The sequence below is a fragment of the Dipteris shenzhenensis genome, chromosome 13 (assembly GCF_047967505.1).
Source record: "Dipteris shenzhenensis isolate YYH24624 ecotype China chromosome 13, Dip_SZ_1.0, whole genome shotgun sequence".
In the NCBI taxonomy this organism is placed as follows: Eukaryota; Viridiplantae; Streptophyta; class Polypodiopsida; order Gleicheniales; family Dipteridaceae; genus Dipteris; species Dipteris shenzhenensis.
In genome coordinates, this window is record NC_141608.1 from 45,761,349 (window position 1) to 45,782,900 (window position 21,552).

Consider the following 21,552-nt stretch of genomic DNA (forward strand, 5'->3'; position numbering starts at 1 on the left):
TAAGCAAATATATTTCCAATTATAACATCAAGTTATAAATTAGCAAATGAGATAGAGTTCTCCATATACATGCATTCATATATGCTTTTAAAAACTCAATTATCTTTGAAGCAAGAGAATGACAAAATATTAATTGAAAATGTAGAATATATACAAACCCATTTAGGGTTAGGATTAGGGCATCAAACCCTTTCCTTTATAGCACTATATATGTGTTAGTGCTATGCACATGTAATCACATGATGTTGAATATGGTCTCTCAACACCTTCCCTCAAGATCAACATCATGAAGTAAGCCTTCCTTCAACATGATGACTCTGGGGAATCGAAGAAGCACTGAGCATTACATTCCATCACACTTCTTTAATGGGAATGCCGTTCCTCTGCGTCAAACCAAGAGCTTGTCGGTATTTCTCAAAAAGCTCTTTACCGAGTGGTTTGGTAAAGATGTCTGCAACATTCTCTTTGCTATCACAATGCTGTAGTGTGATGTCATCAAGTAACACTCTTTCTCTGATGAAGTGCTCTCAACATCAATGTGCTATGTCTTGCAGTGATACATTTGATTCTTGGCCAATGCTTGAGCCGATTGATTATCACAATATATTGTTGTTGGCTTTGATTCATCAAAGTAGTCTATTTCTGACAATAGTCTTTTGAGCCATATAGCCTCACATGCACCTGTAGTGAGTGCTCTATATTCTGCTTCAGTCAAAGACAAAGAAATAGTTGGTTGTTTGTTTGACAACCATGATATAGCACCTTGACCAAGGAAAAGTGCATATCCCCGTGTCGATCTCCTGGTCTCATGATCTCCGTCATAGTCACTGTCATAGTATCCATTCAACCTTGGATGACTTCCTCTGTATTCTATCCCAAGATGTCTTGTACCTCCGATGTATCTCAAGACTCTTTTGGCTTCATTCCAGTGAGACTGTTTTGGATTTGCCATAAATTGTGCTAGTGAATTTACTGCATAACAAATGTCTAGCCGTGTGATAGTCAGACATATAAGAGATCGGATGAGCTACCTATAGTACCTCTCATTGACTGTAGAATTTTTTGAATCTTTTGTAAGTTTCAAACTCTACTCCATGGGAGTGGCTGCAATCTTTCAATCTGCCATATGAAACTTCTTTAGGAGACTGTCAACATATTTGAGCTGACTCATAAAGGTGCTATCTGAATCTCTCCAGAACTCATTTCCAAGACAATAGTGCATAAGTCCAAGATCTTTCATGTCAACTTTGCAGATAAGTCTTGTTTTAGCTTTTTGATGAAGCTATCCTTGCTTCTAGTCACAATCAAATCATCTACGTACAAAAGTGCAATAGTAATGTCTTCCCCTTGAACTTTGTAGGAGAGAGTATAATCTGCATTGGATTCCATGTATCCTAGATCAGCAAAATACTTGTCGATTCTGTTGTACCAACTTCTGGGTGCTTACTTTAAGCTGTAGAGATTTGGCAAACCTGATTCTCTTTTCCTTGTTCAACATAACCTGTTGGTTGTTGCATGTAGACTTCCTCGTCTAGGTAACCATTGAGAAATGCATTCTTGACATCGATCTGGTACACATTCCATCTGCTAAGTGTCGCTAGTGATATCAAGAACCATATGGAATCCATCTTTGCTACTGGAGCATAAGTCTCATCATAATCTTGACCATATTGTTGTGTGAATCCTTTTGCAACTAGTCTGGCTTTGTATCTTTGAATGCTTCCATCTGGATTGTACTTCACTTTGTATATCCATTTGTTTGTTATGGCCTTCTTTCCTAGTGGAAGGTCGCAAAATTCCCAAAGTATTATTTTTGTACAAAGCATCCATTTATTCATTCATAGGAGTTTTCAATTTTGGCTTGTCTACTACATCTTCGAAGTACACTGGCTTATCTGTAGCCGTGATGGTAGTCATAAGAGCGTAGTTGGTGCTCTTCTTCGTCAACCTTTTCTGTAGATGATTGAGTAATCAGTGCATCTATCTCCTATGTGTTTGAGGTTTTCCATTCTGATTCCTCATCAAAGATTAGATATCTAGAGATAATGATCTTGCGGTTGATGGGATCATACAACTTATATGCTTTGTTTGCTGAAGCAACATACTTCGCAAACTTTTCAAACAAACTGTAGCCTAGGAATCCCAATTGCCATACTTTGATTCCTGAGATCTCTCAAGCTCTTGAAATTGACATTTCCATATCTCTTGTGCCATTTTGTGGACAGTGGCATCTATTGTGATTGAGCTGACATGGCATGCAAATCTGGTACTATAGCTAGCATTCTGAATAATCGTCCTTCCTTGACTCCTTTTCCTACTAGCTTAAATCCTCTAGATTTGTTTCTGATAGTGCATTCATCTCCGTCAAAGGTGATTCGATAGTTGTGTTCCGTCATTTGACCTACTAACAAGAGGTTCTTGTTGAGCTTTGGAACATAGAGTACATCTTTCACCAATCCTTTCATACCAGTGATTGTTCAAAGGGATAATGCATGTCCCTTGAACTAGATTCGGTGTATTATCTACCATGTAAATGACATTCTTCTGACCTTCTAATGGTTTCATATCTGTGAACCATTCCTGATGCTTTGTCATATGAGATGATGCACCGCTGTCGATGTACCAATGATCCTGATCTGCTTGGTTGACTTAATAACTAAAATCCTCTTTTGAGCTACAATTAGTGTCTAGATACATAGTGTCAGTCTTTTGTGGGGGTTAAAGGTCACTGTGCCTTTACCCCAGTTATGTACAATACTCAAACACATATACAAATGAATGAAAAAGAAGAATAGGGTGTTCTGCACCCACCACAAACTTGTGCGGCTCTCTGTTTCTCTCTCTCCCTCTTCCATTCTTGCCTCTGTTGAGAGCACTCTTAACTGGTATCACAGCCCGGGTGATCTAGCTGAGCGTGCGTGAATGCTTGGAAGCTCAACAGCTTTGTGGGAGTAAGGAGAAGCTCTGTAGGATGCTTTGTGGGTGAATTTACTTGCATCCAAATGTCCAAAGACCTTGGAGGAACCTTTGGAAAAGTCACTTTGGTTTTGCGAAGTAGTTTTGAGAGCCTGTTAAGTGTTTTCAAAGAAAAAGTCGTTTTTAAAGATTTTTCCTATTTCGTTCGACGACAGAAACTCCGTATTGACTTGTAGAGGCAACTATTGCTTGCTTTTAGTGTCCATTTCTCTTCAGGAGCTTGGAAACACCTTCATTCTTGAATTTGGGATCATTTCATTGGATTTCTGACTCACTGTGTCAGTTTCCACATTTTTTTGCTCGGGTGTTGGAACTTAGATTTATGCCACATGGTAGTGTTGACTCCCATTTCTCACTGATCGGTTGGGATTTTGGAGTTCCAGCAGAAGAGAGATATTTGCATATTTTCATACAGAGTCCGATTATGCAATGGCACCCATGTTTTGAGGCATCTCAGGTTCTATTTTCAATAGCGGTCATTGCCGTGGGACCATGATTTCTTGAGCATACCTTATGCAGATCACTCTGGTTGCAGTTTGAGCCATGTATGCTCATTCGTGGTGTGCATTGGGTTGTAGTGGATTATTTATAGGCCATATGGATGCATTGGAATCCTTATTGGATGCGCTGATAGGCCCAAATTGCCTTGTGGGATGCTATTTTTATGGACGCTTTGCACATGGATGCTATTTTATGCTGAGGGACATCTTTGACACCTTGCAAGTGATGCACTAATAGTGTTATGCTCTCTTGGATGAGATATTATTGATGCATATGCCCATGGACGGTGTTTATGCTTGAGCCATTTGGCACTTATTGGCATTTTGGATTGCCATTACAGTTGGCATTTTCTCTTGGGCCATATTTGCTCATATGGATGCATAGTATATGCACATGAGTCAGCTGCATCTTTTGATGCTTTGAGCTTTGAGTTTTGGTGATATTCCAGTCTATTGTGGCATACACATTTGGGTGCACCTGGTATTTGGTGTGATTCTCTCTTGTAGGCACTAGCATTTGGGATTTTGCTTCATTTGCATCATGGCATCCTCTTCCATGTCTGAAAAGGAGTTTTTTAGCATTAAAAAGTTTGATGGGACGAACTTTTCTTTGTGGAAAGAACAGATAAGGGATGTGCTTATTCAAAAGAAGCAAATTAAACCCTTCGCAGGTATTGAAGCTAAGCCTACAGATATGTCTGAGGATGATTGGAATGAGTTGGATGCATTAGCAAAGTCTACTATCAGACTTCATCTTGCAGAGTCAGTTTATTTCATAGTAGTAAATGAGCAAACTACGGAAGAATTGTGGAAGAAACTGTGCGCCACTTATGAGAAGGAAACTGCCTCTAATAAAGTTTACCTCATGAAGAGGTTGTTTGAGCTGTAGATGAAGGAAGGGGTCTCCATTGCTTCTCACTTGAATGAATTCAATATTATTTTCAGCCAACTTCAGGCTCAGAAGATAAATTTTGATGCGGAGACTAAGGCAATATTTCTCTTATGTTCATTCTCATGGGTAACCTTCCGTACAGCTGTCAGTAACTCTGCACCTGGAGTAATGATATTTGATTATGTTCTCGGTAGCTTGTTGGCCGAGGATATTAGATGGAAGTCTATGGATGGCAACAAGTAGGATGCAGCCTTAAATGTGCAGATCATCAATGCGCCAAACAATCCATTTCGCTGCTGCACCGGTTGCTCAAGAGATTTTGGGCGGGATGCCTTCAAAAGCATGTGGCCTGGATTTCGTCGGCCAAACTTCCAAAATGCGTTGGATGTGGCCGTGCTCTGAGTGGCGAATGCACTACAGAGATCGCCATTTGCGAGACATCATGGGATCAGCACTTAGCTATATAAAAGCCACTCTTCTCGGCTACTTAATCCAATTGTAATATACGAACCGACCGGAGACAAACCCAGTGGAAAGGAACGTAAAATGTTTCATGCCATGAACAAAAGATAATTAACGGGTACAGCCTCGCACAACTGCTTATGAAGGCTCAGACTTACAGGAAACCTGAGAGTAGTCCAGATGTTTTCGGCACCATAAATATTATCTGCTCGGCAATGCGGAGTTGCTGAGAGCTACTCGCAGCCTTGAATTTACAAAGTTACATGATCAGACACGGGATTAGAATTTGGAATTCGGGTTTAGAGCGGTAACTTACATCAATCACAGATTTAACTGCGGAGTTTTGGTGCTCAACAATCATTGATCAGTAAAAGAGCTTGGGTACCTGGTCCCGTTTGGAATCTACACGAACAGTTGCAGGAGTGCCCTGAGAGCCGCTAGCAGATTTTACTTTTCCGAGATTGACATGGACCAAAGTCCGCTTGCAATGTGAAATTGCAAGCTTGACGCAGTGACGTTGCAGGTTTACTACTTTGTATATTGCAGACATCTTGTTTCATGTCGATCACGACCGTGCGCTTTCCAAATTCAGATACTCTTTACCGTTTCTGTACGTTGAGCTTCGGTCGTCTAGCCACGATATGATATCTCGAAACACAATCTGGATATTCTCGTCTGGCTCGCCTGACGTGAGACCGTGCCACATTCCCGCATACATCTTCAGTTCTTTGTCGAAACTCAAAGCGGAGTCGAAGAGCGCTTTGCTGATGGATGGATCAGTCACAATGTCGGCTTCCCCATGGACTACTAGGAAGGGTAGTGTCACCTGTAAAGAGCACCTGTTACGCCTTGCTATTTGTGAAGTTACAGATGTGTGTAAGTGTGTGTGTCATGTGTGTGTGTGTGAGAGTGTGAGAGAGAGAGAGAGAGAGAGAGAGAGAGAGAGAGAACCTCGTCAAGTCGCTGTTCCAAATCCGAGCTGACCTTAAGCATTTCTAATGCTGTCTTGAGACGAGGTCGATCTTGATAAATGTAAGGGTTGTCTCTTATCTGCGTAGAACATCAATACTTGTAAGCGAGTTGAGGAATTGAAAGAGCTCAAGTATTCGCATTTTAATAGTTTGGTATGGCTACTGCTCCAAAGTAGAGAAGCTTTCGGGTGGTACCTCTTGTCTCTTTTTTGGGTCCTTGAACGCCGATTCAATCACATCTTTCGTGGGCACAATTTTCCACGTCGGGAAGGCAGAACACAGCTTTATCAGTACACTCTCGATAAATGGATGGGTTTTTGACTCTTTTGATATCTGTGGCAAGGAAGATGTCATATTAGTCTGCCGGCCAGTGCAAGATCATTGGTGCAACGAGAACGTATAAAACGAGAACGTGCAAATCACCTTACACATTGGTGCAACAAGTACAGCTCCATTCCAGTCCATAGGCTCTCTTCTGTGAATAAGTAGAGCTACAGCACCTCCCATAGACTCCCCATAAAGAAACCTCGGAAGGTTCTTGTATTCTTCAAGCTCTGTTCCCCAACTAAGTGAATCAAATTTGTATCCTTGAAGTATTAAGCGTAGTATACAAGTTGTGGAAACAAAAGTCTGGAGTTACACAAAAAGAGAGAAGAATTTCCATGTTTGAGAAGCTTCATGGAGTCCTCATACACTCAGTCATAGAGCTTTCAAGTCAGGCGTACCTCGCACTGTCCTGAAGAATGACACACAATCGCTGACCAGATCGTGAAAGGTTTGAATATAGCATCTCCTCCCTTCTGATCTACCATGACCCTCGTAATCAATGCCAAAAACTGAATAACCAGCTTGTGCTAGCCTTGTTCCGGTTCCTGTTCCGGAAGCAGTAGCACTCCAATAAGCACTGCAGTAAGATTTCCCATATTTCTGGAGAGAGCATTTGTAACAGGAAGTTGGTACTTGGAAGTTGGAAAATAATTCAGTGCATTTTCAATTGCTACCTTTCATGAAGATGCTGGACTCCATTCCGTAACCTGCATTCAAACATTGAATTTAACTTGCTTTACTAACTGGCAAAACGAGTCGAATCGCCAAATGATGAAGATTCTTATGGCAAAAGTGTAGATTACCATGACAGAGAAAAACAAGGGCTTTCGTTTTCTGCTCCGTGCTAGGCAACCACCGACATGTAAACAACTTGTATCCTCGAGGGTTGAGCACGAACTCCTTCAAGACCAAAATAAGATTACAATGAGCAGAGCTCCACGCCTTCGTTTGATGCAGAAAGGGTGCACATACTGAAGGCAAGAAATGGACATTGGGAAACAACTCAAACCGCGTATCCAGCACCGCAATTCAAGCCGGAAGGCGTGCAAAGGGAGGCCTACAAAACGTTTACCTCCTCATAGCGCACATGTTCACCCATCTAGAGGCCAGTCCCGGGAGAGCGGTGCTGGGTATGGGCAAAATGGTTAGCCGAGTCGAGGAGCAAAGTGCCAAAGGATGTAGGCAGACGCAAGCTAGATAGAAAGTAGAAGGAGGCTGGGCGGGAGAGGGAAACCAAGAGATGTATGCACACTAGGTGAATAGGTGAAAATTTGGAACGCAGAGAGGATAAGGATGATGACGAAGGAGGAAGAGAATTTTGTCTCGAGAGAAGAAGAGAAGCGAATGACAACAAAGGGCAACAGAAAAGGTGGTGCGCACCGTTCGGAAGGAGGGCATGGCCTATTCCTAAAAATAAATATAAATATGGAGACCTCCTCAACCTCACACTCGATTAACTACATCTCTCTGGTGGATACTAGAAACTACATATGGACAAGGTGAATGATAATAGTCTTGCAGATCCAAATAGAGAAAGAGGGCCGAGACGATGAATTTAAAGGAAGGAGAGAGAGAGAGAGGGGCTAAAATTGTGGAAGATTTTTAGAGGAAAAATTAGCAAGGGGATCAATAAAAAATCAAGATTTTTTAAAAATAAAAAATGGTGATTTTAGCTTCTTTTGGAATCGCCTTCACTTAGACCTATCTATGGCAGGCCAACTAGAAAGTTCCATATGCTACCTCTACCAACTTGTGCAGCCAAGCATATAGCAAATGTTCCCACTTCAGAGGACATTCCCACGTAGGAGCATTCTTCGGTCACATTTCGTTACAAGATAAAAAATAGGGTGCTGGCATGAAAATCGGCTTGTTCATCGGGCTTCAAAAGCTTCCCACTAAAATCGTGAATATGGTTGACGTTAGGCATTACAATTGGATGCCTGCCTTTTTCATCTTCATGTAACACCAATGGTGAAAGTTCTTTGCTACAAAATATTGCCTGACAGCAACTTCTCTCTCAGAGAAAAAAAAAGGAGCTGGTACGATGGAGTGTTCCCCCGCTTTCTAGCTATTTTGATGCCTGCCTTTTCTCCTATACCTCTGTGGCCATGCAAGAATGTCCTCTAAACTTTTCCACCTCAAGTTTTGCATAACAGATCACAGGCCCATCTTTGGGGGTAGTTAGCCATCTTGGCATATATTGATTGCGATGTGTTTGCCATGTCCTGTATTCATTGTCCATCCTAGAGCCATTAATATGATTTCCAAACCTAGTTAGAATCGTATATCCAAGCTGATCTGCTCCAACCCTGTCTTCATTCTCCCTTCTTTATTTTCATGAGTCCTCCTACCCTCACATCCTCCTAAAATCCGAGTGGTGCATTAGACTCATTAATGGATTGCTAGATCTCATGCTTACATGTGACAACATGTAATCCACGAGACTCCAAACCACATAAAAAATTTAGCTTCTGAAACTCCTTCATTAGTTGCTAAGCCCTACTGCTAAGGGAAGGCTAAAAAATAAATCAACGTGGGAAAGTTGCAACCCTTGACACTATTAACAAAGTGAATACTCGGTGAAAATTGATTATATTTAAAGGCCTACCTAAATCATGAGCTTAAATTGTAGATTACGGCCTTCTTTGAATGGATGCAGTTTTTGCTAAAGATTGGATGTAGATCGTTGAAGCATCGATAGGGATTTTGAGAGGATTGATTCTTGAATCATGACTAATTAGATTGTAGGTTGCCACCTTGTTGAAGTGATCAAGTATATAAAGTAGAGGAGCGCGAGAAGGTGGGAAAGGGTGATGGTAGAGAAGGAGAAGATCATCGCAAATAGGATGATGGTGAAGAAGGATGTCCGAGCCTTACTGTGATGAAGTTCTTGAAGCTGCTAAAAAGGCATGCCAAAGCCTCTCCATATAGTCTTGAAATCCACAAGAGGACAATCTTGAAGCACAACAAGCAGTGGGCTAGCTTTGAACACCAAGAAACCAACCTCGGGAAGAAGCCTGGTTGCTAGAGGCCTCAATGCCCTCTTGAAGGATAAGGAAAACTTGCAATGACCAATCCTAGTAGCCCCAAAACTAGCTGCGGTAAAAGGTGTTGTGAGAGAAATCTTGAGCTTCAAAGACCGAGAAAGAAGGCTGCTCCTAATGTGCCCTATAAGCTAATAGAGCGATGGCAAGGTAGCACCACATGGGTAGATCATTGCCATCGCTAAACATGCCAGCACTACCCACCAACCCAAAGCACCTAATGATCTATCCATCACTTCCCCCCATCGCCACCACTGGCCCAAAACACCTCATCACTTGTGTACCCCTTGCCACCACCATGAACCCCGACGGTGAATATTAGCATCCAAAATTGCCTCTACCCTCTTTCTCACACCCATAACTGCCTGCTGCCTCGAATTCATTTGCTTGGCACAATGGAACATAGATGTATCTTGCTGGAGGAATTGGTTGAGAAGCCATGAATTTTGCTAGATTGGTGGCACACTACATGCCACAGCCTAAAAACTTGCAACCCACACCACGTGCACCAATGGAGGAATGCTAAAAAAATATCCAATAGCATAATACAATCTGCCTGAGTGGGATGTTGTTAATTGTCTTAGAATTTGGAGCTGTTAGTGTCATTACTATAGATGTGTGGGCTTCCGATTTCTCTCAAAGACGGTACCAAAAGAAGGGAAATCAGGTAAAAAGAAGAAGAAGAACTGACGTTCAATCAAAGGAAGGTAATCAGGCAAATTGAGGTGGTAAAATTCCATCTTCTCTTCCTGCGAAAAAGAGGAGATGAGCATGTTCTAGCTAGACTGTACAAATTTTGTAGCACAAATTGTTCATTGAGCTTCTGATCGACTCTCAAGAGCTCTCAGATTCTACCAGAGTTTGTAAGTTGCAAGAATGGATTGGCGAAGCAACAACCTTTGACATAGCCAGCTCAGGCTCTCTACTAACGTATGCACCATGGACAAGCTTCACACTAATGGCAACCCCCTGTTGGAGGCTTCATAGCTGCAAGCATAAGCTATGGTAGAGCCCTGAGGTAGGCTTGCATAGTGCCACATACCACTCTTGTTGAATTCTAGGGCACCAACATATATGACATAATCTATGGCATGTTGCATCGAGGTGTACTCTATGTCAACTAGCATCTAGGGGAGTTTTGAACTCAACCTTATTGTGTTGTCGTTGCATAAGCTCACTCATGCATTGAAGAAGAGGAAATAGGCACAAGGGCCATTACCTTGACGCATCTCTGCTTGGTTTTCACTACAGATCGATGCAATAAATAGAACAAGAAGCAAGAAATTGTTGCACTAGATGACCGAAAATGTATTAACTCATTAGGGAGCTGCTACGTTTGTTGTATGGTCTGTAAGAATTCATCCGCATTGCAATCAAAACAGATGTTGTCTGTCGCATCTTCCAAAATGCTCTTTAGGCTAAGATCCCATGTTCCTTGAAGTGTTTTTGTGACCCCTCCAATGTCTTCTCTCGAGTAGAAATGTGGATGCGTTGTCACATTGGCTCTCAGAGGAGGAAGAACCAAATGTAAAGACCTGAGAATTAGAGCACAACCACTGCCAATCATGGAGAGAACATGCCAAAGGCCACGTCTCACCAAAACAGGTATACCAATCCATGGCTGACAAGAAGAATACCCGTAACTGAAGAGGCCAAAAACAAGTTGAATGACATTCAATGGGCTTGTCAAGGGGAAATGGCAAATCCCCATATAAATGAAATCATAAGTCGAGTAGAGAACTTACATATACATATGTTTCTGCAAAGAAACATCCTCCACAATTAATATTTAAGCATGAGATCCACACGAAGTCCAATTAAACAGAGCCAAGAAATGGAAATCACCTGTAGGATCAGCTTCCAAGTTATCTTGGGAGCATGACGACGAAGAAGGAAGCCACGGTTTGGTACCATCTGTCACCTTCAAGCAGTTTATAAGACTACTAGGGACGGAGGAAAGCCTCCCTGTCCTCGACTCGCTGATAGAACATGGAGTTTGGTGGTCCTTTGCGTCATGTTCCCAAGTCTACAAAAATGGATTGCCCATTGAAGTAATGCTTCGGAAGAGTCTACCCAAAGCTCCAAGGAATTGATACGTTGCTACTATGTGAGCATTCCAAACTGGTGACGAGGGAGGCAGTTGATGGCCGAGGTTGTTACCAAGAAGGCGAACAAGGATAGTTCGAGTGGAGGTGTGCTGGAGCAAATCCCGAGTGAGAGAGATCGTTCAGTAAAGCTGGGAAAGACGGAGAGGGAAGAGGGAGGTGGCGATGGAGGGAGGGAGGGAGGAAAGCGGCAAGGATGGGGAGTCCAAAGATCACCATCACAAAAAATAACCCATGCAACTAAGTATCTACGATTTAACGAGCAAAAAGACTAAGTTGGAAAGAAGCGCCAAGTAGAGAGATTCTCGCAGGTAGGTGAGGTATTCTCTCTAATCAACCAATCAAGAAATTTCCAAATCCATGAATTACAAGTTAGGGAAAATGACCATTTTTCTCTTTCAAAATGAAAAGTTCACTAAGCCCTACCCCATTGGGAGGCAAGCCAAAAAGGAAGAGAAATAAAGAGCTTAGAGGACATTCCCACGCCTCAAGCAAGATAATAGGAAGAATTGACGGCTCAAAAAGCTGAGTCAATGCGGGTACAGTAGATGAATTTTTCCAGCGTGATATCCAACGATTGTCACGCTGATCACTTTCTCTCGTCAAAGACAACACGAGCTTTCGATTTGATGAGACGTTTCGAAGATTCAGAGTTCCTATTTCCACGCTTAACATGTACAATATTTTAGATGTTCAAGGACCTGCTTCTCCGTCCGATTTTGGAGGCTTAGTTATCGGTTGAATGCATGGGAATGACGAATATATTTGATCCCGTTCAAATAGTGCGTGGTTTTTCATTCCGTGCTTATCTAAAGTCAAGACACCAACCAATCAAGAAATTTGCAAAAAAAACTCGAAATTATTTGCATCTCAAAGTAAACCTTCACTACGAAAAGAAACCTTTCCCATTGGGGTGAGCCGGTCCCGTGTACTATGCTTTTGGAGACCTGGGACGATCGTGAGTCCCGACTCCCCACGAGCTAATATTCGGAGCCAGCCAGGTGGAGATAATCTGGACACTACCTCAGGAGTTTCGTGCTGTTTCAGGCTTTGCATTGAATGGTCAGCAAGCCTGTGAAAAAAGACTCCCTCCCGTGACCCGTCTACGTTGCTTTGGAAATATTTGCTGACCATCTACACTGAATGTAGCCTGAGCACGTGAGGAGCGTGTGTAGCGGCTCTTATTAACCCAAGACGTTTCTTGTCATATTTCCGGGTAATTTAGTCGTCAACAGCAGGTATGTACTATGATCTTGTAAAATGTTGTGTGTTCGTGTGGTGCTGAAAGAACTCAGTAGAGAGCGTCGTGAGGCGGGAAGTCCGTCAATTGCAAAATTTACAGCAAAAAACACGCTCTGCACTTTTATCGCCAACCTGGCATCTAATGTCCCTTGTTTGGAAGTTCCCTCCGAGTCTTACGTCCGCATACCGTTGTCTAGAATACTGAGATTCACTACGTAAGCAATGATGCACAAAACGCGCACTGTTCTCCGTACAGGCTCTTTTCCCTCTGAGCTCTCTCCCCCGAATAACGGTCTTCAGCTTTAACAAGGTGGTAAACCCATCTAGAGCCGAGCAAGAGTCGTATCGCAAGATTTGCCTTTTCTTGCTTTCTTGAGGGCTTTTTTTTTGCGTGAAAAGGTAATTAAATTAAAAGGAAACAGCAATTCATAGGGCCTCCCTTGAAGAAAGAGAGAGGCAAGGTTGTACAGAAAGATGAAAGGGAACACAAAGTGAGGGCTTTAGAGAAGGGGATTCCCGAGAAGAAGGGGAGGGAGGGGCTCTAGGGAAGGGAAGAAGGAAACAAGGAGTGCTATTGGCAGCACTAATTTTGCCCAAAAAATCGAAGAGGGAGAGTGGTAGAGAAGAAACGCTGCTGTTGACAAGCATAATAACTTAGGGGAAGATTCTCCCAAAAAAAAAGCTAAACAAGCCTAAAAAAGAAGACCACATACTGTCGATTTTCTCTTTGGTAAAACAAGAATCGTAACTAAGCCCGAAAATACAATAACAAAGACGCAGTAAGCGCTATAAGCACTTCTAACACCTATAAAACCTCACACTTTAGATTACCAATTAACTTTAGGCAAATGACAATTGCAAAACTACAAACAATACACGTAGTAGAATGTTACACAAATGTAACTTAAAGTCCTAATATATATGAAGCTATGGACTTGTCCAGAATTAGTCAATGGAGTTGATGAAGTTATACTATCAATTCTTCTTATCTTATACTAACCATGATAGGGCAGGTTAAACTTCCAAGCTCAACACATAGGTATGAAGCATAAATATCAAAAGAAAAATTCTTACAGAGCAACTAATCCTTGTTGGACACTATTTTTAAGACCAACAATAGAAATAAAAGCTAGATCGTCAACACAAATATTATTAGGAGAAATAGTTTTTATTTTTCAACTAGTAGTAGCAAAAGCTACCCATAGAGCTGAATGAAAACTAGCATTCTATTCAAATGGATGCCAAGAAAAGGATTTAATCATGCACATACACCACTATGAAGGCTAAAACCATGGAGGACTCATAATGCTATAGAAGTAATATAAGACAATCTCAAAATAGATAGCAATAATACATAAGAAATGGATAATTCTACAATCATGCCAATCGGACCTTAAAGGGTACCGCCTACAAAACATCATTGAAAAAATTGAATAGTAGCCCTAATATATGTTCTCAATTCTTCTTATTAAAATCTTGAGTACCATCACATTCTTCAACAATAAGTTTAGAACAAAACCCTAGAGAAGTCATGCATGCTATAGAAGTAACATAATTGGATAGCAACACAATCACGCCAATTGGATTTTTAAAGGGTATTATCCTTAAAACATCATTGCAAAACTCAACCTCAAATTTCTCTTAATAAAAAGATCTTGCTTTTTTAATACACATTGTGAGTGATCATTGTCCATCAATCGATAAAAGTTATCATAAAAAAATATACCCAATTCAGCCAGCTTTGTTGATTTTCTGCCTTTGTACTGTAGCTCCCCAATAGCACAATGTAAAGCATCAAAGAATCCCAATATGCACTCCATTGGTTGCCACTCTTCGTATGATGAGGGATATATATCTGAATGAAAACAAAGATAGTGTCTATCATAGAAAACAAAAGTTCTTTTGTTTCAACTATTTTATTATAAAAATACACTTACAATCGGGTCTATGGTGTGGAAGATAAGCATGATAATCTTGCAATACAAGTTCTTGATGCATGTAGACATGTTGTATCCAAACCTCTCTTACGCATTTTGTGCCTTCTTTTATGACTCTGAAATCTTTCACTCTACCCTTCCAAGAAGCCAAAAGAGTGTTAGTTGATTGTTGCTTTCTCCTCTTATTAGGTTGCATTAGCACCCATGCTCCTTTCGTCGCTGCTATCCTTTTCCAGCTATTATCCACGATCACAGTATTGGAAGCTTCTACACATGAGTGAGGCAGGTCTTCGTGGCAAAAAGATACTTTGTACATCCACATCTTTGCCAAGTAGAGCAACATACCATTTCCTAGTGGCACAACCATAGTTTTTGGTTGCCATCTAAAATCCTCACTCTAATACCTGTGAAGTCAAAGAAACACACAACAAAATAGTTAGACTTTATACTTTATCACTCTAAATTATTTTGCCCAAAGTAATCGACGTTTTAAAAAAAAATAGAACGAAACTTAGAACAAGCGAATGAAGGTGAAAGGAGCTTATTATCTTGAAAGTTTAAGAACATCACAACAACAGTAATGTAAGGAGGAATGCTTGTCAAAGAGAGAATGGAATGGCTCATGGAATGCTTGTTGAAGAGAGAATGCTTGTTGAAGAGAGAATTGCGCCTGAGAATAAGAGAAAGTGGTTGTTTTGGGTCACCAGGTAGGAATGGAGCTTTGTTTCGATTTTGGATCCAAATCTCTTGATAGGGACAGGAAAATCATAAAATAATAAAAAATAAATTTTCCGATTAATGCCACACGCCTGTAGCAACATAAAGTACTATTTTTTTCATATTTTTGCCTATTTTTGGTGGAATTTCTATGTTACATTGGCCTTCTCCTCATTGGTTGAGAGTTATTTTTCCCAAACCCTAAAAGGCCCCAAAATGAGCTTCCTTTTTTAGTAATCCTTGGCCACCCATTTACCTAATCAACAAAATAATCATTCAAGGAAGGCTAGTACGTTTGATGTTATTGCAAGAATTCAACTTCAAAACCAGCCATAAGTTTGGGAAATTGTATGTTAAAGTAAGCTACTCCTTGAGGCTATCAGCAAAAAGCAAAGAGCCAACACCTTGTACAGATGTGAGCTCAACTATCAAAGGATAATTTCCTCTTTTACTAATGAAACTTCACTTCTTTGTTGGTGAGCTCAATCTTGGTGAAATCCTTCATGAACCTTCTATAGAAGTTGATGAATCTCGTGAATGAGTGTAATTCTAGTTTGCTCTTTGGCTTCAACATTTGTTTGATTGCTCGGTTCTAATTCCTTACTTGGAGATGACATATCATGCAAAATATGCACTTGGCAAGGTTCTTGGGGGAGTCCCTCAGTACAAAATATAAGATAATAGGGTCATTAAAGGAAGGGGATTTCTTAATCTGGGGGATTTATGGCCCATTTATGAATAGGAAAAGTTTAGAAAATACTTACCCAATATAATCATGGTATGTCCATGTACGGAGGGGGCCTTTCACCAAAAAGAAAAAAAATTGTATAAGTACAGAAGAGGGATAAAACAATTATACAAAAAATGTAAAAATTTTAATTTAGGGTATTTTAAATAAGCACATTTTTTTTGGTTTTCAGAGAGTGACCACCGAAAGGTGTGAGATTTAGGGAGATTCCTACCTCTCAACACTTCGTGAAGACTTTTTTGAGGTAGGCATGATGATCGCTCAATTCCATGTATACACAAAAATGATCTTGGTAAATTGCTAAGAATTTGATCAAATAATCGCTAAGCATTTTTCCCACCACTGGAAAGTCAATGGCGCATGTCTAGTCCAAAGGGCGTGACCTTGCATGTTTACACTCCCCACTTGGTGCTGAGGGCTATTTTATGTTGATCTTCCAAGGCGAAGGAGATTTGATTGTAACCACTCTACCCATCCACTAATGAGTACATCTTGTGACCTATTCCAAGATGCTATCAATGAAGGGGATGGGAAATGGGTCTAAAATGGTTTGGGTATTTATCTTCCTATAGTCCATGCACACTCAAAGTTTCCCATTTTTCTTTCGCACCCCTTAATAAAAAATAGCTACTCACTCCCATTGATTGTGTAGATCAACCCTATTTTTATCAACTAGTCAAGCTTTGTTTTCATGTACTTGGCATAGTTGGGGTTCATCCTATACCTTTTTTTGACACACTGGCTAGGTGTATGGTACTAAGGGAATCTTGTGCTAGTGGCATATTTTGTGAGGCACTCCTTATAAGTCATTGTACTTCTAAGAAATGACATCCTTGAAACTTGTGAATTAGGCTTTGAGATCCACAATTATTTTGTAGTTACATTATTACTCACCTTCACTGTGCAAGGTCCTTTCTCAGTGTAATTTCAATTATCATATTGGATCGAGTACCAAGCTTTCTATTTCACGTTCGTCTACAAATCGTCACTTTAGGCTCAGCCAATTATTTTTCTCTCATTATATCTTCTGAGAAATGATTGGGGTTCATATGTTTTTTTTCTTTGAGCTGTCCCTCCACCATCCTTTGTTTGATTTTCGCTACCACTTGGAAGATGTCAATCTCACCACCCATGGGTAAGATTTGTTTTTTCCATGACAACATTGCCCTTGCAAGTTCCATCCTACAAACCAATGCAAGGACCATCCATGCAGATGCCTAGTAACTTGCTTCCTCCTAGAGGCCAAAAATTTACTCCCATAGTTATGGCCCGGATGTACAGAGGAGTGGGCTTCACAACCCCAACATTGATATCGGCACACCAATGGACCCCGCTATCACAACAAGGCTTGAAGCCCACCTCTATGCCCTATTAGGCCCACATCACTATCGCCTCCACAAGCTTCCCAAACAAAGCTATTGGATGAGGCCATCCTGGTGGATGCACTAGGAAGGGGGGGTGCTCCACCCTTGGCTATACTCGTATTTCCCATCGTAGGGAACACCAATCCCTCTAGGAGTCGACCCATAGCCATATCCAAGCTGATAACTAAATTTCTCGGGGAGGGAGATTCGATCTCCCATGTGGATCTTGAGCAAATATGTGAAGCATTCGATGCTGCTAGAGATTTGGAAATGGTTAATGCATTCGACCTCAACCTAGATGGCAAGGTAGGCCAATGGTATAGGGCCCTCAGCCCAGAGGAGAAAGTCAACTGGGACGTGTTGCAAAAAGCCTTCATTGTAGGGTTCACCCCAAATGGTCACAAGTGGAGCCCAAAATTGCATGAGGTGAAATAGAATGAGAAGGAATCTTTTTGAGACTACATCGCTAGGATCAAACACCTTAATTCCCGCTGCAAACCGCATGAGAGGATGAGCGACAAGTGACTATTGCCATCTTCCTCATCGGATTGGCGAATCCAAAGCTACATGACCACTTAATTGTTATGAACCCAACTTCTTTCAAACTCTATAGCAAGGTAGCTATCTGTGTAAGTGATAATTGTGGGGGAAGAGGGAGCACTCAGGAAGAGATAAGGAGGAGACACCAAAAGTGGTGGAGCAAAAGCTACTCCACCTTATTCCTCTATCATATATATATATGAGTATACATGGGCACTGTACAAGTGGGTGGGCACACTGCCCTTTACCCCAACAACCTCCCACTTAAAGGCAGTGTGCCTTTAAGGGAGTATAGTACACATAATACAATCAGCCATAGGCTGAAAAAACAAGATAACCAGACCGTCATCCTATGCCCATCGGCACTTTACAATGTGCAAAGTGCATAGAGGATAAGTTGCTAGCAGACATCAGGTTTGCAGGATAGAAAATAACAAGCTGTAGATGCCTGTCAACCAAGATCTCATGCCAGATCTCACTGGGAGAGTGAACTCTCACCACCACATGCTCTTATGCTAAGTCCATAGCACCCGAACTGTCACTGTGCAAAGAAAATGTCTTTGTACCACCTGTGACAATAAGCACATGCCCTACAATAGACCTCTGCTAGTCTACCCAACCTGCATCACCTGCATGCTGCTCCTGGAAGCATAAGGACCTGATGTCCACAACCGCTTCCCTACTACCAAAATCTACCATAATCATGCTACCAACTCCCACTACAATGGAAGCAAGAACCGGAAGTGTAGCCCCAATGGTAAACATGTGAGAACCAATTCTCAACACAGTCATGGATGCATGAAGTACTATGGCTACCATATCAACCATAACTTGCTGCTTAATTGATCTGTGATCGTCAAACCTGCTGTGTTTCAAGTATGGAGCCAATACAAGCAATGGAGTACTCAATAACTTCCCTCTCTCCATACTGAAACAACCAAGTATCTGACAAACATTATCAAGACCATGCAGCTCCCACTGCAAAGCATCCCTGTCCATAAGGAACCATATGGCAAGTAACCTCAGAAGGATAGCAACCTCCTGAATAGTGAGACCATAACCTGTCTCACTGCACATCACATCCTGAGCTCTCATAACGGTATCAAACCTATGAAGCCAAGCTCGAGGGGATTGCTTCTGGCCATGGAGGCACTTACGAAGCAAACATATCAATGATTCCTGCCCATGCACAATATGACCCGAGTCAATAACTGCAGAAACCACATCTGTCCTGGCATAACCAGCCAATGGATCATACCGGGCATCATTAGCCAAGGTATCCTCCTCACCATGCATAGCCTCATCCTCATCTGCAAGAGGCACTCCGCATCCTGGGAGTAAACTGTAACTGTCCATAGAAGATGCATCAACAATCTCCATAGGAGTATAATCCTGTGGCATACTCGAGACATCTGATCGTCTCTGACCAAAATCAGGAAGTAATCGTGGCTGTCCCAACTTTATAACCTGCTCACTGTGGGAAAAACCTCCCACTCCAAGGGATATGGGCTGCCCCTGCAAAGAATTCGGAGGTATCAGTGCACTTACACCCTCCTGGAATACCACTCTCCTGCTAAGCACAGTCCTGGGCTGTCTAAACATAGCATCCTCTCTGAAATAGACATTATGGCTGCGTATCAACTCTCTAGTTGAAGAATCCCATAACCTGTAGTCCTTACTGGACTCACTATATCCAAGGAAGATACACCTCCTCGATCGGGAACCATGAGCATAAGCCTCGCAGCCAAACACACGTAAATGCTCATAACATGGTGCCCTGCCTGTCAAGAAGTCAAATGGCACTCTACCATTCAGAGATCTCCAGGTGACCTGTTAAGCAAGTATGCAGCTGTCTTACATGCCTCAGCCCAATAGCATTCGGTAAGACCTGCATACCATAGCATGCTACCAATCTTGTCCAATAGAATCCGATTTATGCCTTCTGCCAAGGCATCGTGAGCAGAAAGATGAGGAGTGGTCGACACCCTCTTGATACCAAGTGTATCACATAGATGCTGAAATCTAGAAGAGGTAAACTTTGCATCACCATCAGTCATCAAGCTCAATAGCTTCTTTCCTGACTGATTTTTAGCATTACCCAAGAAGCGCTGAAATGTATCATATACATCATGCTTTTGACGAATCGGATATACCCATATGTACTTTGTAGTAGCATCAATAAATGTCACAAAGTAAGAGGCACCACCTAGTGAAACAGTAGGCATAGGCCCATAAACTGCACTATGAACCAACTGCAATGGCTCAACATACCTATCACTGACTGTCTTCCTTACAAAAGAGGATCCTGATTGCTGATCACCATCACAATCATGACATAAAATTTGAGAGACATCTATAACAGGAATGTATCTCAATGTTATAAGGGCTTCCATACCTGCAGTAGACATATGTCCAAGTCTGGCATACCATAAACTAACTGATGGCTGCTTACTAATCATAAGCATCTTATCCTGGACACCTGATACATGCAATGCATAAGAGAATCCAACCCGTCGGCACAAAGTGCAATTCCGCAGCAGGAAAGAGATATTCAGTCCTGAAAATGACTGTTTTGTCATTTTAAAAAAAAAAACAGCAGCAACTTTTCAATGACCTGTCAGTCAAGAATATCAATCATTTTCTCGTGGGCGTCAAAGCATAAACAGATATTGAACATCCAATTTCTGAGCAAAATACTTGCATATACTGTGGCATCCAATGCATAAACCGCTTTTTGGAAATTGCATACCAGAGATTAAAAAAAATGCCTTTCAAGAGTCCACAAAATGCATTTACTGCATGTATATGGCCTCATTACATTGGCATTCAAGTGAACATCAAATTGTATGCATTTGCCACTCACTTATGCATCCAAAATGCATCACCAATGGCATATACCAAGTGACATTTACTGCATCATTTTGCCAAAAATGCATCAACTTGCCAAAGTGCATCAACATGTATGCATTTGCCACTTTTCAAGTATCAAAAAACAGTGTCAAAAATGGCATTAACCTCTTGCCCCAAATGCATTCATTGTGTATGGGAGATATTCCTGCAAGAAGACCTCACTTTCCCTGTACCAAAAGTGCTAGAAAGCACGTCTCAACCACACACCAATGGGAGCTTGTAAAATGGAAATTACAGAATAGAAAGGGATGAGGTGAGAAGCACTTGTGCAAGATAACACTTTCACATTAACTCATCCACTCGCAAGATCTTGCAACTCATTAACTCATTGCTTTTGCCTTTACCAAGTTCAGCAAATCCAATGATTCCCGCATATCATGCTTCATGCGCTTTGTGCACTGTGAGCAGTTAGGTATCCAAAGTTGATTTTTGGACCAGGAAAACCTTTCTTCACTTGCTTCTTTGCACATTCAAAATAAACGATATGCTCACACTTGAATTGAATTGATGGGGCACTACAAGGAGGATCAACTGTGCAAATTGAGCAGAAATCCTCTGCAGAAGGACGGTATGCCTTACGTAACAGAGAGTTTTGATGACCATTTTTCTCTAAACATGGCAAGCAAACTCGTTCAAGGCGTGAACTATGCTTTTGAAGATATTGGATATCTTCGGAGTAGCGATTCAACTTCATGGGACGAGTTGATTTCAACACACAGATTACTTGGTTTCAAAACAACATTCCTCAGATTCGTCGACACAACAAGCATGAAGGGGCTGCAACAAAGGCTACAACGAACTATGCTCTGGTTCAGCA

At 41.5% G+C, this 21,552-nt stretch overlaps 1 protein-coding gene across 1 annotated transcript; it reads right to left on the bottom strand.

Annotated features, from left to right (window-relative positions):
* Window positions 1-5,026: 5,026 nt before the first annotated feature.
* LOC147895472 (caffeoylshikimate esterase-like) lies at window positions 5,027-7,441 on the bottom strand. Its single transcript, XM_087383505.1, has 8 exons — window positions 7,201-7,441; window positions 6,932-7,028; window positions 6,803-6,835; window positions 6,527-6,673; window positions 6,225-6,355; window positions 5,997-6,134; window positions 5,782-5,880; window positions 5,027-5,656 (listed from the first exon to the last, which is right to left on the bottom strand). The coding sequence occupies exons 1-8, from the start codon at window positions 7,225-7,227 to the stop codon at window positions 5,396-5,398; spliced, it is 933 nt and encodes a 310-aa protein (XP_087239631.1). The 5' UTR covers window positions 7,228-7,441; the 3' UTR covers window positions 5,027-5,395.
* Window positions 7,442-21,552: the final 14,111 nt, after the last annotated feature.

Bases quoted from the DNA above. Each gene is read 5' to 3' on its own strand.
- LOC147895472 (XM_087383505.1), bottom strand. From the start codon at position 7,227: ATGGGTGAACATGTGCGCTATGAGGAG. The intron at 6,674-6,802 runs GTAGCAATTGAA...CTTCCGGAACAG, and splicing joins GTCCAGCATCTTCATGAAAG to GAACCGGAACAAGGCTAGCA. The intron at 6,356-6,526 runs GTACGCCTGACT...GTTGGGGAACAG, and splicing joins ATTCTTCAGGACAGTGCGAG to AGCTTGAAGAATACAAGAAC.